At 48.6% G+C, this 17,578-nt stretch overlaps 1 protein-coding gene across 1 annotated transcript; it reads right to left on the minus strand.

Annotated features, from left to right (window-relative positions):
• Nucleotides 1–867: 867 nt before the first annotated feature.
• Nucleotides 868–16,075, minus strand: LOC133462758 (NACHT, LRR and PYD domains-containing protein 12-like). Its single transcript, XM_061744185.1, has 10 exons — nt 15,803–16,075; nt 14,689–14,776; nt 12,348–12,579; nt 12,185–12,244; nt 9,925–11,704; nt 9,405–9,578; nt 7,318–7,491; nt 7,037–7,207; nt 1,708–1,754; nt 868–1,605 (listed from the first exon to the last, which is right to left on the minus strand). Exons 2-10 carry the CDS (start codon nt 14,722–14,724, stop codon nt 1,007–1,009), a joined length of 3,273 nt encoding a protein of 1,090 aa, XP_061600169.1. The 5' UTR covers nt 14,725–14,776; nt 15,803–16,075; the 3' UTR covers nt 868–1,006.
• Between the last annotated feature and the right edge of the window lie 1,503 nt (nt 16,076–17,578).

Consider the following 17,578-nt stretch of genomic DNA (forward strand, 5'->3'; position numbering starts at 1 on the left):
AGGTCTCATCCCTCCATCCATCCAGACCAGGTCTCATCCCTCCATCCATCCAGACCAGGTCTCATCCCTCCATCCAGACCAGGTCTCATCCCTCCATCCATCCAGACCAGGTCTCATCCCTCCATCCATCCAGACCAGGTCTCATCCCTCCATCCAGACCAGGTCTCATCCCTCCATCCATCCAGACCAGGTCTCATCCCTCCATCCATCCAGACCAGGTCTCATCCCTCCATCCATCCAGACCAGGTCTCATCCCTCCATCCAGACCAGGTCTCATCCCTCCATCCATCCAGACCAGGTCTCATCCCTCCATCCATCTAGACCAGGTCTCATCCCTCCATCCAGACCAGGTCTCATCCCTCCATCCAGGAGTTGGAGGTCAGAGAGGAAGAGGAATCATCACTTCATCTTCACTCGGTTTCTAACGCTGATGTTTTTTATTTCAAGAGTACTTGAATACTTTTACACATGCTGCTGATGTTTTTACATGTTGGATGTTACATGAATATTTCCATCTTCTCTCTTCATTTTTACATCAACAACTTTGAAAACTGAAGGAATCAAATTAAAACAATCAGATAAATCAATCAAATATTGTACAAACTGGAAAAGTTGAATGTAAAATGGAAATGTTTAGATTTGAAGCTCAAACTTTCTTTCAGGGAAGAAACAAGATTCTAAGAATCTAAACGTGAAGTAAAACATGAAAACATTTAGAGACAGAATCAAGAATAAAACAAGAATAATGAGATAAAAATCTAATTTATGATCAAACATCAACAATCCAGTAAATGACTTAATGTCTAAATGTGAAAAAGTTCAAATCAAAATACAATAAAACTAACAATAAACAGTGATTACCTCTTTCATCATCATCATCATCATCATCATCATCATCATCTTCATCATCATCATCATCATCATCATGGAGACTCTGAGGAACCAGAACCAGAGTCCAAGTCCAGGATCCAACAGAGACAGTTTCTCTGAGCGGAGACTCTGGAGACTAAAGTGGACACAGAGACACTGAGGATTCAGAACCAAACAAGGTCCTTAACGTGTATTTTAACGTCACCAACGGGGATCCAGACCCAGACCAGACTCCAAATCTAAATCCAGCATAGAGAGGTTCAGTGAAGCTGGTGTTGAAGGTGTGGAGGTGGATCAGTCTGTCAGAGACAGAGACTTCATAGAAGGACAGAGTTCCAGCAGGAACGTCCACGTAAACTGCTGCTCTGTTAGAGGCTGGAGATGGAGATGAGGAGGTGATGGATGTGTCTCTGTCATTGTGAAGGACACGGTACTGACCACCTGGAGAACAGTCCAGCTTCCAGGAATGATCGTTTCCTCCAAACAAACAGTCAGAGTTTCCTCTCCTCCTGATTCTTCTGTAACTCACTGATACAGAAACTCCTCCACTCCACTGGACCTCCCAGTAACAGCGACCCGTCAGAACTTCTCTACACAGCAGCTGACGATATTGATCAAACCTGTCTGGATGATCAGGATATGACTGATCCTGCCCATACGTCATCTTCCTGTTGTCATCAGACAGTTTGATCCCCTTGTAGACTGTGTTTGTGTCGACGGTGAGTTGACAGGAATCTGATGAGAGAACAAACAAGCAGCTGCAGTTATTATTGATCAGTTATTGATCACTGATGGACTCATGAACGAGTGAAAATAGTTGAATAAAAACACACTTACACTTCCTCAGACCTGGTGTCAGAAATCGTTGTCCAGCAGGCTCCACCCTGGAAGGAGGAGGAGGGTCAGACCAGATCCGTCTCTCTCAGGGGAGGCAGAGATATCAGAGCCCCCCCCCCCCCCATCACCTGTTGGACACTCCCGTATCCACTACACCCCCATCACCTGTTGGACACTCCTGTATCCACTACCCCCCCATCACCTGTTGGACACTACACCCCCCCCCCCCCCCATCACCTGTTGGACACTCCCGTATCCACTACACCCCCCATCACCTGTTGGACACTCCCGTATCCACTACACCCCCCCATCACCTGTTGGACACTCCCGTATCCACTACACCCCCCCCCCCCCATCACCTGTTGGACACTCCCGTATCCACTACACCCCCCCCCCCCCCCATCACCTGTTGGACACTCCTGTATCCACTACACCCCCCCCCCCCATCACCTGTTGGACACTCCTGTATCCACTACACCCCCCCCCATCACCTGTTGGACACTCCCGTATCCACTACACCCCCCCCATCACCTGTTGGACACTCCTGTATCCACTACACCCCCCCATCACCTGTTGGACACTCCTGTATCCACTACACCCCCCCCCATCACCTGTTGGACACTCCTGTATCCACTACACCCCCCCCCCATCACCTGTTGGACACTCCTGTATCCACTACACCCCCCCCCCATCACCTGTTGGACACTCCTGTATCCACTACACCCCCCCCCATCACCTGTTGGACACTCCCGTATCCACTACACCCCCCCCATCACCTGTTGGACACTCCCGTATCCACTACACCCCCCCCCCCCCCCATCACCTGTTGGACACTCCCGTATCCACTAACCCCCCCCCCCCCCCATCACCTGTTGGACACTCCTGTATCCACTACACCCCCCCCCCCATCACCTGTTGGACACTCCCGTATCCACTACACCCCCCCCCCCCCCCATCACCTGTTGGACACTCCTGTATCCACTACACCCCCCCCATCACCTGTTGGACACTCCTGTATCCACTACACCCCCCCCATCACCTGTTGGACACTCCTGTATCCACTACACCCCCCCCCCCCATCACCTGTTGGACTCTCCTGTATCCACTACACCCCCCCCCATCACCTGTTGGACACTCCTGTATCCACTACACCCCCCCCCCATCACCTGTTGGACACTCCCGTATCCACTACACCCCCCCCCCCATCACCTGTTGGACACTCCCGTATCCACTACACCCCCCCCATCACCTGTTGGACACTCCTGTATCCACTACACCCCCCCCCCCCCCCATCACCTGTTGGACACTCCCGTATCCACTACACCCCCCATCACCTGTTGGACACTCCCGTATCCACTACACCCCCCCCATCACCTGTTGGACACTCCTGTATCCACTACACCCCCCATCACCTGTTGGACACTCCCGTATCCACTACACCCCCCATCACCTGTTGGACACTCCCGTATCCACTACACCCCCCCATCACCTGTTGGACACTCCTGTATCCACTACACCCCCCCCCCCATCACCTGTTGGACACTCCCGTATCCACTACCCCCCCCCCCCCCCATCACCTGTTGGACACTCCTGTATCCACTACACCCCCCCCCCATCACCTGGTGGACACTCCTGTATCCACTACACCCCCCCCCCCCCCCCCATCACCTGTTGGACACTCCCGTATCCACTACACCCCCCCCATCACCTGTTGGACACTCCCGTATCCACTACACCCCCCCCATCACCTGTTGGACACTCCTGTATCCACTACACCCCCCCATCACCTGTTGGACACTCCTGTATCCACTACACCCCCCCCCCCCCATCACCTGTTGGACACTCCTGTATCCACTACACCCCCCCCATCACCTGTTGGACACTCCCGTATCCAATACACCCCCCCCCCCCCATCACCTGTTGGACACTCCTGTATCCACTACACCCCCCCATCACCTGTTGGACACTCCCGTATCCACTACACCCCCCCCATCACCTGTTGGACACTCCCGTATCCAATACACCCCCCCCCCCCATCACCTGTTGGACACTCCCGTATCCACTACCCCCCCCCCCCCCCCCCCCCCCCCCCCCATCACCTGTTGGACACTCCTGTATCCACTACACCCCCCCCCATCACCTGTTGGACACTCCTGTATCCACTACACCCCCCCCCATCACCTGTTGGACACTCCCGTATCCACTACACCCCCCCCCATCACCTGTTGGACACTCCTGTATCCACTACACCCCCCCATCACCTGTTGGACACTCCTGTATCCACTACACCCCCCCCCCCCCATCACCTGTTGGACACTCCTGTATCCACTACACCCCCCCCATCACCTGTTGGACACTCCCGTATCCAATACACCCCCCCCCCCATCACCTGTTGGACACTCCTGTATCCACTACACCCCCCCCATCACCTGTTGGACACTCCCGTATCCAATACACCCCCCCCCCCATCACCTGTTGGACACTCCCGTATCCACTACCCCCCCCCCCCCCCCCCCCCCCCCCCCCATCACCTGTTGGACACTCCTGTATCCACTACACCCCCCCCATCACCTGTTGGACACTCCCGTATCCAATACACCCCCCCCCCCCCATCACCTGTTGGACACTCCTGTATCCACTACACCCCCCCCCATCACCTGTTGGACACTCCCGTATCCAATACACCCCCCCCCCCCATCACCTGTTGGACACTCCCGTATCCACTACACCCCCCCATCACCTGTTGGACACTCCTGTATCCGCTACACCCCTCCCTCCCACCCAGCAGTGTGTCCTACCTGAGAGTGTCCTACCTGAGTGTGTCCTACCTGAGTGTGTCCAGCCTCCCCCCACCCAGCAGTGTGTCTGTGGCAGGGTGCAGGATTGGGGCATGGTCTGCAGGGGAGAGAGGGAGAGCGGGGGAGCGGCGCACAGGTGACGTGGCTGGAACAGCTGATGGTGCACAGATGTGTCTAATCATTCTCTGTGTATTTCAGTAAGTGTGCAGGCCCTGGAGATGGAGGAGGACGGAACCAGAGCCGAGCGCGAGTGAAGCCCTGCTGGAAGTGCTGGTGCACGTGTTGCAAAACGAGAATAAAAATGTTTCTGCACCGATCCCTGTGGCCGCTGTCCTGTCTTGACCCCGTAGCAGCGAGACGTGCTACAGTGTCCTACCTGAGAGTGTCCTACCTGAGAGTGTCCTACCTGAGTGTGTCCTACCTAAGAGTGTCCTACCCGAGTGTGTCCTACCTGAGAGTGTCCTACCTGAGAGTGTCCTACCTGAGAGTGTCCTACCTGAGTGTGTCCTACCTGAGTGTCTCCTACCTGAGAGTGTCCTACCTGAGAGTGTCCTACCTGAGAGTGTCCTACCTAAGTGTGTCCTACCTGAGTGTCTCCTACCTGAGAGTGTCCTACCTGAGAGTGTCCTACCTAAGTGTGTCCTACCTGAGTGTCTCCTACCTGAGTGTGTCCTACCTGAGAGTTTCCTACCTGAGAGTTTCCTACCTGAGAGTGTCCTACCTGAGAGTGTCCTACCTGAGCAGGGCTCCAGACTAACTTTTTCCACTAGGAGCACCAGTGCTCCTTACTGAAAATTTAAGGAGCACCAGCACAAAATTTAGGAGCATCTATATCGACACAACATATTCATAATTTTGTCTATATTAACTGCATTACTGATAATTTAGCAATAAGCACAGACAATTTACAGTAATAGCAATGTACTGCTTTTTCATACAAGCAATAACACCAATGAACTGTGCACATGCTGTGTCGTTGCAGTAAGTGGGATCTATTTGAACTCTGTTTTTTTAACCCTTTTATCAGGCCCCTGAATTTTCTGAGTGGTTACTCTCACTTGAGAAAAAAAAATCTGCTCTGTTTTTCTGAATTAACGAGATAATTATATCAGAATTCTGAGAAATGTTTTAATGAAAAAAAATCTGCTCTCTTTTTCTGAATTAAGCAGATACATCACAACATGCAAGAAGCTGTCATTCACTTGAGAGCTCGATTTCATGGAAGCAAAATTTTCTGCCTGTCCAGTTTTATTTTGCTTTTGGTTTGAAACATTGAGAGATACTCTCGTCTTTAAGTTATATAGATGGTATTGTTATTAGTTTGTCGACTTTGCATAGGCACCTCAGGACTTTGCGGTTGTTCAGACGGAAAGCGATTTTTTTTTCCATTAAAACCACAGCTTCTATTCTAAAGCCTCATCACAGCAGATTATTCCGCGTCAGGGAAGCAACAACGTATCCATGACAACAACCAACTGTTACATATTTTTTGACGGTTACAGCAGGGAGAAAAAGTAGCTGGTGTTAAAAGTTTATTTTTTCATTTTTGTTAACAATTAATTTGGCATGTTCACGGTCAACTTTGATCTTCGGGGAGGGCTAACGATGGATGAATGGATTGACGATTGCCAGTCTCCGAAAAAAAAAAGACATGCAGAGCTACATCTGGAGAGATGGGACTACTTTTTTCCACAGTGGAGCTATTTTTACTGGATAATATATATTTTTGATTAATTAAAAACCACATAAAATATATTGTGAGTTCCTCTTTCATATTTACATTATTGGTAACCGTTTTATAAAAGCAATACATCACTTTGCATCGGGCCGGAGAACACCCCTCAGCTGTGTGAGCGTAGCCACGGCCTGTCGGGATCTATTGCTTATATTAATATTTAATGTATATTAAATATATTAAACTGTCCCACTCTGTTAAAAACGTCCTGTGTTTATCCTCATATTTTCGTTTGGCCGTGCATTTTTCCCTGCCATTTTGAGAGTGCTCCCCAAATGCACAATTCAACCCGAGCGCGCGCCCGTATGGTTCGACAGGTTGAGCAGGCGACTGTAAACCTTCCCCTGTACAGCGACGCAGGTTGGATTCCAGTCGCGGCATATTTTTCCCCCACTGCCGGCGTGTCTGTCTTTCACTGCACCTATCAAATAAAGTTGCAAGAGCCGCATGACACCGGGCAAAGAGCCGCATGCGGCGCAACGCGCAACCCCCCCCCTACCCCGCCCCCCGCCTCGCAGTGCGCATCCAGACACACATGACAGGCGCGCACACACACAGACACTTGCTTTCGCGCCTCCACAAAATTATGAAAAACAAGAAAAAAATATGGAGAGGGGTGGATTTGGCGGAAGCGCTGGTGCTCCTAGTTAAAATACTTTGTTGCACGGCCTCCAGAAAAAGGTCGCAAAATGCGACCAATTGGTCGCAGTCTGGAGCCCTGCTGAGAGTGTCGTACCCGAGAGTGTCCTACCTGAGAGTGTCCTACCTGAGAGTGTCCTACCTGAGTGTGTCCTACCTGAGAGTGTCCAGTCTACAGCGGGGATCCTCCAGTCTAGACAGAAGCTTCCCTGCTGACTCCCCTGGATGGTTGTAGCTCAGGTCCAGCTCTCTCACGTGGGAGGGATTGGAGGTCAGAGCTGAGACCAGAGAAGAACTTCCTTCCTCTGAGATCAGACATCCTGACAGCCTGCAGACACACAACACAGGTCTATGCATGTCCTCTGCTCAAGTGTCCTGCTCCAGACACGTTTAGCAGCAGGTTCACTGGAACTGGAAAAGAATTGTATGAATCCTGACCTGAGAGCCTCCAGGTGACAGTGTGGACTCTCCAGTCCAGGACACAGCTGTTCCAGTCCAGAATCCTGCAGGTCGTTGTTGCTCAGGTCCAGTTCTGTCAGACTGGAGGACTGAGAGCTGAGAACTGAGGACAGAAGTGGACAGATGTCCCCTGAGAGGTGACAGTCACTCAGTCTGCAGACGGAAGAAAAGAACAACAACCAGGTTATTTCACTGTTATGGAAGAAAATGTAGTTGTGTCTCCAACTGTTCTGCTGGTCTTCAGTAAAGTTTGTGTTAAATCACATTTCAGCAACAAACAATTCAAGCTGCTTCACATGATAAAAATTATGAAAAATAAAAAGGAAAAATGTATTCATATATCATGACTTTTAGTGCAGTTGGCAGAATAAACAAAAGTTACTGAAACTAGAGTTACATTTAAGAACTATTATTATCATTGTTTAATGTTAAATTCAGAATAGTCTCAATAATCCATCAAAGGCTTTAAACTAACAAGTTTTAACTTGATTCAAAGGAACTGAGGGTTTCAGTTCCTGCAGGTTTCTGAAGGTTTGTTCCAGATCTGTGGAGCATAGAAGCTGAATGCTGCTTCTCCATGTTTGGTTCTGGTTCTGGGGACACAGACCAGACCTGAACCAGGACACCTGAGAGGTCTGGGTGGTTGCTATGGTAACAAGTCTCTGATGTATTTTGGTCCTGAACCATTCAGTGATTCATAAACTACCAGAAGTATTTCAGAGTCTATTCTCTGAGGTGCAGGGAGCAGGTCTAAAGACCTCAGAACTGGACTGATGTGTCCACTTTCTTGGTTCTGGTGAGAACCAGCAGCGTTCTGGATCAGCTGTGTGATTGACAGCTAGTCAGACCTGTGAAGACGATGTTGCAGGAATCAAGTCCCTGAAGATAAAGATGGATGAGTTCTTCAAGGTCCTTCAGAGACATCAGTCCTTGATCCTGGAGAAGTTCTTCAGGTGATAGAAGGACGACTTTGTCCATGTTTTAATGTCTCTGGAGGTCCAGGTCTGAGTCCATGACTGCACCCAGATTTCAGGTCTGAGTCCATGACTACACCCTGATTTCAGGTCTGAGTCCATGACTACACCCAGATTTCAGGTCTGAGTCCATGACGACACCCAGATTTCAGATCCGAGTCCATGACTACACCCAGATTTCAGGTCTGAGTCCATGACGACACCCAGATTTCAGGTCTGAGTCCATGACGACACCCAGATTTCAGGTCTGAGTCCATGACTACACCCAGATTTCAGGTCTGAGTCCATGACTACACCCAGATTTCAGGTCTGAGTCCATGACTACACCCAGATTTCAGGTCTGAGTCCATGACTACACCCAGATTTCAGTCCTGAGTCCATGACTACACCCAGATTTCAGTTCTGAGTCCATGACTACACCCAGATTTCAGGTCTGAGTTCATGACTGCACCCAGATTTCAGCTCTGAGTCCATGACGACACCCAGATTTCAGGTCTGAGTCCATGACTACACCCAGATTTCAGGTCTGAGTCCATGACTACACTCAGATTTCAGGTGTGAGTGCATGACTAAACCCAGATTTCAGGTCTGAGTCCATGACTACACCCAGATTTCAGGTCTTATCAGTGGTTTGTAGCTGTAATAGCTGAAGCTGTGTGTTGACTCTTAAACGCTCTTCTTCTGGTCCAAAAACTACTAGTTCAGTTTTGTTTGTATTCACCTGAAGAACATTATCCCACATCCACTTATTGATTTGTTCTCTGCATCTACTCAATACTTGTATGAGCTCATTGTCTCCTGGTGACATTGAAATGTACAGTTGTGTGTCATCTGCATAGTGGAAGGAGATATTCTGCTGGAGTCCTGAATCCTGCTGCTGCACAGCTGGATGATGTTGTTGACAGAACTACAGCTTCAACAACGTTGGACGGTGTCGTCCCTCAGGAGCAGAAGGTCAAAGGTCAGAGCAGGTCGGCCCCGTGGAGTGTTGAGGTGAGTTTGTAGTGAAGTGGGTTCTACCAGTAAAACTGGACTGAAGTGAATTATCTGCTGCAAGGGAGTCAGCAGGAAAAGACTTGAATGAATCCTGACCTGAGAGACTCCAGGTGACAGTGTGGACTCTCCAGTCCAGGACACAGCTTCTTCAGTCCAGAATCCTGCAGGTCGTTGTTGCTCAGGTCCAGTTCTGTCAGACTGGAGGACTGAGAGCTGAGAACTGAGGACAGAACTGGACAGATGTTCCCTGAGAGGTTACAGCGACTCAGTCTGCAGACGGAAGAAAAGAACAACAACCAGGTTATTTCACTGTTGTGGAAGAAAATGTAGTTGTGTCTCCAACTGTTCTGCTGGTCTCCAGCTCATCCTGCCCCCCCAGTACAAACAGAAATTGAAGTTTTTCCTTGTCAGAGTTCATGCTTGTGTGTGATTTTAAGTCCAATGTGTCATTAAAGTCTTTGGAAATGAAAGAACCAGTGTAAACTCACTCATGTGAGGTTGTGCTGAAAAAAAGACCCAAACAAGTCAAGAAAACATGAAATGTGGAGCTAAAACCAGACGTAGTCAGAAACTAGCCTCCACTCCAGAGGTCCAACATGTGTCTGTTGGTACTTACAGAACTTTCTTGGAGGCTTTGACCACCGGCAGCAGCCTCCGTAGAGTCTCCTCTGAAGCTGAGAACTTCTTCAGGTCAAACACCTCCAGATCTCCTGATGACAGTAAGATGAAGACCAGAGCCGACCACTGAGCAGGAGACAGTTTATCTGTGGAGAGACGTCCAGACCTCAGGGACTCTTGGATCTCCTTCACCAGAGACCGATCATTCAGTTCATTCAGACAGTGGAACAGGTTGATGCTTCTCTCTGCAGACAGTTCCCCACTGATCTTCTCCTTGATGTATTTGATAGTTTCCTGATTGTTCTGTGAACTTCTTTGGTTTGATGTCTTCAGACCTCGTAGGAGGTTCTGATTAGTCTCCAGTGAAAGACCCAGGAGGAAGCGCAGGAACAAGTCCAGGTGTCCGTTGGGACTCTGTAAGGTCTTGTCCACAGCTGTCTGATAGAGGTGAGTGTCTGCTCTTGTTTTAAACAACCAGAAAGTGTCTTTTTGTTCCCCCAGCAGGTTGACTCCAGAGTTGATGAAGGTCAGATGGACATGAAGAGCAGCCAGAAACTCCTGAACACTCAGATGGATGAAGCAGAAGACCCGGTCCTGGTACAGGCTGCTCTCCTCTCTAAAGATCTGGGTGAACACTCCTGAGTACACTGAAGCCTCTCTGACATCGATGCCACACTCTGTCAGGTCTTCCTTATAGAAGATCAGGTTTCCTTCAGGTTTCTGCAGCTGCTCAAAAGCCAGTTTTCCCAGAGACTCCACCATCTTCCTGCTCTCTGGACTCCAGTGATCATCAGTCTCAGCTCCTCCATCATACTTGGCCGCCTTTACTTTGGCCTGGACCACCAGGAAGTGGATGTACATCTCAGTCAGAGTCTTGGGCAGCCCCCCTCCCTTTCTGGTTTCCAGGACGTTCTCCAGGACCGTAGCAGTGATCCAGCAGAACACTGGGATGTGGCACATGATGTGGAGGCTCCGTGATGTCTTGATGTGGGAGATGATCCTGCTGGTCTGCTCCTCATCTCTGAACCTCTTCCTGAAGTATTCCTCCTTCTGTGGGTCAGTGAACCCTCTGACCTCCGTCACCATGGAGACACACTCAGGAGGGATCTGATTGGCTGCTGCGGGCCGTGTGGTGATCCAAAGACGAGCAGAAGGAAGCAGGTTCCCCCTGATGAGGTTTGTCAGCAGCACGTCCACTGAGGTGGACCTTCTGGGGTCACTGAGGATTGTAGAGTTTTGGAAGTCCAGAGGAAGTCGACCCTCATCCAGACCGTCAAAGATGAACACGACCTGGAACTCTTCAAAGCTGCAGATTCCTTTGGTTTCAGAGAATAATCGATGAACTAGTTCCACCAAGCTGAACTTCTCCTCTCTCAGCACATTCAGCTGTCTGAAGGTGAATGGAAGCAGGAACTGGATGTCCTGGTTGGTTCTGCCTTCAGCCCAGTCCAGACTGAACTTCTGTGTTAGGACTGTTTTCCCGATGCCGGCCACTCCCTTCGTCATCACCGTTCTGATTTGTTCATCTCTTCCAGGTGGGGGATTAAAGATGTCTTCCTGTCTGATGGCTGTTTCTGCTCCGTCTGGTTTCCTGGAAGCTGCTTCAATCTGTCTGACTTCATGTTCTTCGTTGACCTCTCCAGTCCCTCCCTCTGTGATGTAGAGCTCCGTGTAGATCTGCTCCAGAAGGATTGTCTCTCCTGCATTAACATTCCCCTCAGACACATGCTGGTGCTTCTTCTTCAGCTTAGCCTTCAGCTGCATTGTACAAACTGCAACTAACATACGTTAATGAAAGAACGTAAAGAAAGAGATTTAGTGTTTTATGAAGTTCACTTCATAACAATTTAATTCTAAAAACAATCAAGATCTGGGTCTCATCAGCAATGGGGACCAGACGGACTACAATAGTGAGGTTAGCCACCATGTAGTGCGTACACAACAATCTCTCTGAATGTGGACAAAAGAGATTGTTGTGGACTTCAGGAGAGCTCACACCCAGCATGCACTTGTTTCTATCAATGGTGCAGCACGAAGTTCCTGGGTGTGCACGTCACCTCCCCTGGGACACCAACATGGCATCACTGGCCAAGAAGGCTAAAGAGCACCTCTACTTCCTCCTTAAACTGAGGAAAGCCAGAGCCCCATCAGGAGCAGCTTCTATAGAGGCTCCATCGAGAGCATCCTGACGGGAGGGAAACACACCCATTTCACAGTTTTTGTGAAGTGAATCAATGCGACTGACCGGGACCATTTACCTGTTGCACCAGCTGGAGAGACTGGATTGTCCTGGACAACAGGTTCCGGCAAGGATTTTTCTGTTGGAGGTCAATGAAACATATTATTATCAGTTATTGTTTAAACAGGATAAAATGTTCATAGTAAGATGGTTTTTGTGTTTTTTCCTTCTCTACAACACACCTTTAACACTTTTCATCTTCTTTAAAATCGTCTCAGCCACCACTCTGGTATTTGAGGAGAACCTCTCCATCATCAGATCTACTGTCTTCAATCTGTTTGCATTCTCCAGATAAGACACTGGGATCCGTTTGAAACCATCCTTTGATTCTTCTGCATTCACCAGGTACCAGTGGAATTCCTCCAGCCCACTGGAGTCTAAATCCTCCAAAGTGGCCTTCAACCACATTTTTACCTTAAAGAAAGAAATCATCATAAATTAAGTCTTAAAATCTGAATTCTTGACAGAGAATCAGATGGACTTGAACAAACTCAATAACATCCAGAAATCTGAAAATGGGTTACAGACTAGTGTTTCCAAACTCTGGCCCTCAAGGGTCGCTGCCCTGCATGTTTTAGATGTTTCCTGTTCCAACACAGGCCCACGTTTGGACCTGCAGGTCTACTTGGCAGCAGCGGACTCCAGCCAACCCAGTAAAACCAAAGATGAGTCTGGCAGTCAGCTGGACCCACCGCACGACCAAGGACTAAAGCTGCAGGACTAAATCCAAGAGATCCCTGTGCGGTCTCTCTGATGGCAAAGAGCAAAAGTGGAAGACCCTCATCCCTCTCAAGACAGACCTGGACAACATAGACCAGGGGTCCCCAACTACAAATGCTGGAGGTCCACAAATATTTTTTGAATCAGTCCAAGGTCCGCTCCCATGCACGACAGCCATCGCGAGCAGGGCTACATTCCCATTTAGTATGGTCAAGCCTAGCTTATACAGATCATATCCCCTCCCAACCAACCGTTACCAATAATGGAGTGCATGAAAATACAATTATTCACTTTACTAGTCCACAGGAAATAATGAGAGGTATGTTGAGGCACAAAGAACCATTTTATTTTTTCAGCTGTGCCTGCTTATTGTGCTTAATGGAAATACTGGTAGACACTTTTAGAGAAATGACACCTTTGACTTGTCTGTGTCTTAATTTAACAAAAACAAAATAAAATAATTCCTTTTACTAAAATAAATACTAAACATGAAAATCCCTTTCATTTGAACAATTCAAATATTCTTCACACCCACTCCAGGAATCCAACATCCAAGGTTAAACATACCTATATATCTGGAGGAATTAAGAACCATTTTAACATGACACAATTGAGCAGAGAAAAAATAATAATTCAATAATATCCACTTAACAAAACAAATAAAACCCTCATTTCACAGGCATTATGGTGCAGAAAACAAGTGTGCATGTGTGTCAAACACTGCTGCTTAATGAGAAAAATTACATTTTGTGCTTGTTGCCAAGACTTTGAACTTTGGCACAAAAGGTGTGATGGCCAGGCGGAGACACTGATGCAGCTGTTCTGAACGGAAGGTGTGGGCACACCGTCACGTTGCGCATGCGTTTGTTTCCAATGCGTGTCAGTGTGTATTGTAGCAGACGGATTAAGGCCCGCCATTTGAGGATTAATGACATAGACTTTAAAGTCTGATGAAATCGTTTCCCCCAAGACCCGGAGTGACAAGGACTCGATGTTTGATGCAGATACTTGAATTGAATTGAATCATTGTTGCTGATTTTAACATCCATGAGGACAACCCTCAGGACATGTGGGGCAACACCGTTCTTTTCAAGTTAGCACTGCTACGGCAGCGACCAACACTAATTTAGTGCAGTAGCCATGCGCTATAAGGCACCAAAATAAGAGTCAACGTCTGCCCGAAATGAAGGAACTAACGTGGTGTGCTTACTGACGTCAATGTGTGTGCTTTGAGGTGACGTAGCTATGGACACGGGTCAATTCTTTTCAAGAGCTCTGATCCGGAGATGCATCGCTTGCACTAACAGCTCTTTGTTGCGCGTCTCCACCTCCTGAATATGAAGGGGTTAAGCGGAGATCTTCAGGGGGACATACCTGGTTGAGGTTCAGAAACTGGATCAAGGTCCAGACTGGATCACTGAACACTTGAGCAACCTCTGCTACCTTCACATCCGCCCCGTCTACGGCTGTAGACGTTTCTAACAGCCTCTCAGACGTTAGCTGCTCTACTTCAGCTTTGTCAGAGCGTTTGTCTGGTTCTTCCTCTTCAGACTATGAGACTGCCTCACTTCTGGAGCCTCTGTTGGTCAAATTAGGAATTGCAAAAGTTGGCCCTTCTGCGTTAGCATCGACTGACGAGTCTGTTGGAATGATGATGTATTTGTTGTCTGTGACATAATTTGTTCTGAAAGAGAGAGATCTCTGCTTCCATCAGCTGAAGAAGCTGAAGAACAAGGAACTCTTGAGTTTCTCATTCAGGTACAAAGGAGGTTGTGATTTAAGACTGGGAGCAGTTTGACTTACAATATAGTCGTCATTCCCGGAGGTCATCCCTTCCATGGAGTCATCCTGGTCCTCAGACGTCACATCGTCACGTGTTTGAGGCTGATTGCTGCAGAAATGGAGAGAAAAGAGGATTGGTCTGCAGATGCTTGACTGTGACTGGTTGACAGGTCCAAGTAACAGCTTCTGAAGTCTTGTGAAGAGATAACACTCTATGTACAGACGGCTGCTTCAGTCATCCACTCAAACGCGTCAGTCAAGGTTTGTGTTATTCACCTTGAACTCTGCATCACAAACGATCTCTGCTGCACCTTAATCGCTTTATTCACGTTCTGTCTCTTCCTCTATTGTTTGTGTTCTGAACAAATCATTCCAAACTTCTGAAGTGGATTATTTTTGAATAATAAGCTCTGTTCTGAGCCTCAGCTGAGCAGCCAACATTAGTTCAGGTTCTGCAAAAGCGACAGACAATGGCCAGAGACAAGAGACGACCCACGGGCCTGTTGGGACTAAGCGCGATGTCGGTGCGGCGCTAGCCGCGGGGCTGAGTTTTGTTTAAAATAGTTATTCTACTCATTTTATTTATTTTTATTGAATTTACATTTTGCAAATAAAACCTGTCTTTCAAGTCATTGCATTTTTCATTCCATTTTTAGCCTAGTTATTTTTGTGGTAGAAGTATCGTATCGGTACTCAGTATTGGCAAGAACACAAATTAAAATACTTGTACTCGTACTTGGTGTGAAAAAAATGGTATCAGGGCCTCCTGTCAGGGTTGGTATTTGTTGAGGACCCAAACGCAGGAGAGCAGGAAGCAGGAGTTCCAAAAACAGGATTTATTTGAGCAAAAACCGAACCAAAAACGCTGCAGAGCAGGATCAAAAAGTAGAACAAAAAACAGGAATCCAAAAACTAGGCGAGGAGACATGGAGGGAGCAAACAGTACGGACCGACATGGAGCAGGGAAAGACAAGACCAAATGTACCCAGGGGATAACGAGACACAGGTGGAGACAATCAGGGCAGATGGGAAACAGGAGGGGCAGAACTGAAAACAAAAACTGGGGGAAATGTCAAAACCTTGACATAACCCCCCCTCAAGGGACAGATCCCAGATGTCCCAATGAAAACCTCACCCAGGGTGGGCTGAGGGGGCCCGGAGGAGAGCCCAGGCCAACACACAGCCAAGGTTCCGGGGGCCGTCCTCGGGACCGGGCAGACCGGCGAGACAATTCGGAAGGCCGTCCTCGAGTTCTAGGCTTGGGCTGTGGCGTGGACCTTGGCTGGGGCCAGACAGGATCCTCGGAGCTGGCTCGGGGTGAACCCAGGTCCTCGGCGCTGCAGGGAAACCCGGGTCCTTGGCGCTGTCTGAGGGGGGTCCGGGCCCATCACCGGAGCAGGGGCTGATGCGTCCGGGACCACCGCCGACACAGGAGACGATGCGTCAAGGACCACTGCCGGAACAGCTTCTAGCTGGTGCTGGCGCCGACGCCGCCGTCGTCTCCCTTGAGCCTGAAGGCTCCTGGGCCCACCCCGAGCCAGGCGTGTTCCCCGGAAGGGGAACTCCTCCTCCTCGAACCAGCGCAGGTTTTTCTCCGCCTCCCGGCGGAGAAACTCCCAGAGGGAAATGAGCTCTCCCGCTGGGTCCATCTTGGTCGGCCCGTTCTCTCACGGGTGTGGTTTTGTTGAGGCCCAAACGCAGGAGAGCAGGAGCCAGGAGTTGCAAAAACAGGGTTCATTAATCAAAAAACAAGAACTAAAAGCGCTGCAGAGCAGGATTAACAAAAACCAGGATAATGAACGACAAAAACTACGAGAAGACATGGAGGAAGCAAACAGTACGGATCAACAAGGAGCAGGGAAAGACAAGACCAGATGTACCCAGAGGATAACGGACAATCAGGGCAGATGGAAACAGGAGGGACAGAACTGAAAACACAAGCTGGGGGAAATGTGAAAACCTTGACAGATAATAAAATATAAAATAAATAAATATCATTATAAGTGTGTGTGTGTGTGTGTGTGTGTGTGTGTGTGTGTGTGTGTGTGCGTGTAATAGTATCCTAGGTGTGTGTCTACATGTGCAGAATTGTTTACAGGCGTTTGGCTATTTGACGTTATTTCAGTTGTCTTTTAAAGCTTGCTTTTGTTTTTCCTTTAGTAATCTGTTCTGGAAGAGAGTTCGATTCTATCATGGCTCCATATATAACTGTTCTTTGCATTGATTGTGTTCTAGCTCTAGGATCTATAGCGCTCTCTGGTGGCCTCGTGTGGTATGCATGTACGTCAGAGCTACATGTCAGTTGGTTATATAAAATTTGGGGCATTTTAACACATTAATATTCCTAACGAAAACAAGGAGTGATGCCGTCAGCCTCTCTGTGACTTTCATCTAGGAGAGCTTGTCATGCATTTTATTTACATTCGACTTTAGTGTGCATCGAAGGGCCAGCTGAGCTGCTCTGTTCTGAGCTAGCTGCAGCTTTCCTATCTCCTTCTTGTTCACCTGACCAGACCACTGAGCAATAGTCTAAGAATTATTCCCCCTACAGGCTCCTGCTATCAGTACACCCCTTGCCGTCGGTCTCCCAATTGAGACTATTGTGACTGTCACCTCTCTCCGTTCCCATGCCACTTACAAACCATCCATCCATCCATTATCTATACCCGCTTAATTCCTTGCGGGGGTCACGGGGGTCTGCTGGAGTCTATCCCAGCTCATTTCAGGTGGGAGGCAGGGGTTACACCCTGGACAGGTCACCAGTCCATCACATATAAACACACAAACCATGCTCACAACCACACTCACGCTCACACCTATGGGCAATTTAGAATCACCAATCAACCTAATATGCATGTTTTTGGACTGTGGGAGGACTTTCAAACCAATAATTAAATATAAAAACAGTGCC

The sequence above is a fragment of the Cololabis saira genome, chromosome 16, assembly GCF_033807715.1.
Source record: "Cololabis saira isolate AMF1-May2022 chromosome 16, fColSai1.1, whole genome shotgun sequence".
Classification (NCBI taxonomy): domain Eukaryota; kingdom Metazoa; phylum Chordata; class Actinopteri; order Beloniformes; family Belonidae; genus Cololabis; species Cololabis saira.

Coding starts and splice junctions, on each gene's coding strand:
- LOC133462758 (XM_061744185.1), bottom strand. CDS start 14,724: ATGGAAGGGATGACCTCCGGGAATGACGACTATATT. Junction 12,580..14,688: donor CCGGGAATGACGACTATATT/GTAAGTCAAACT, acceptor TCTTTCTTTAAG/GTAAAAATGTGGTTGAAGGC. Junction 12,245..12,347: donor GAAGATGAAAAGTGTTAAAG/GTGTGTTGTAGA, acceptor GACCTCCAACAG/AAAAATCCTTGCCGGAACCT.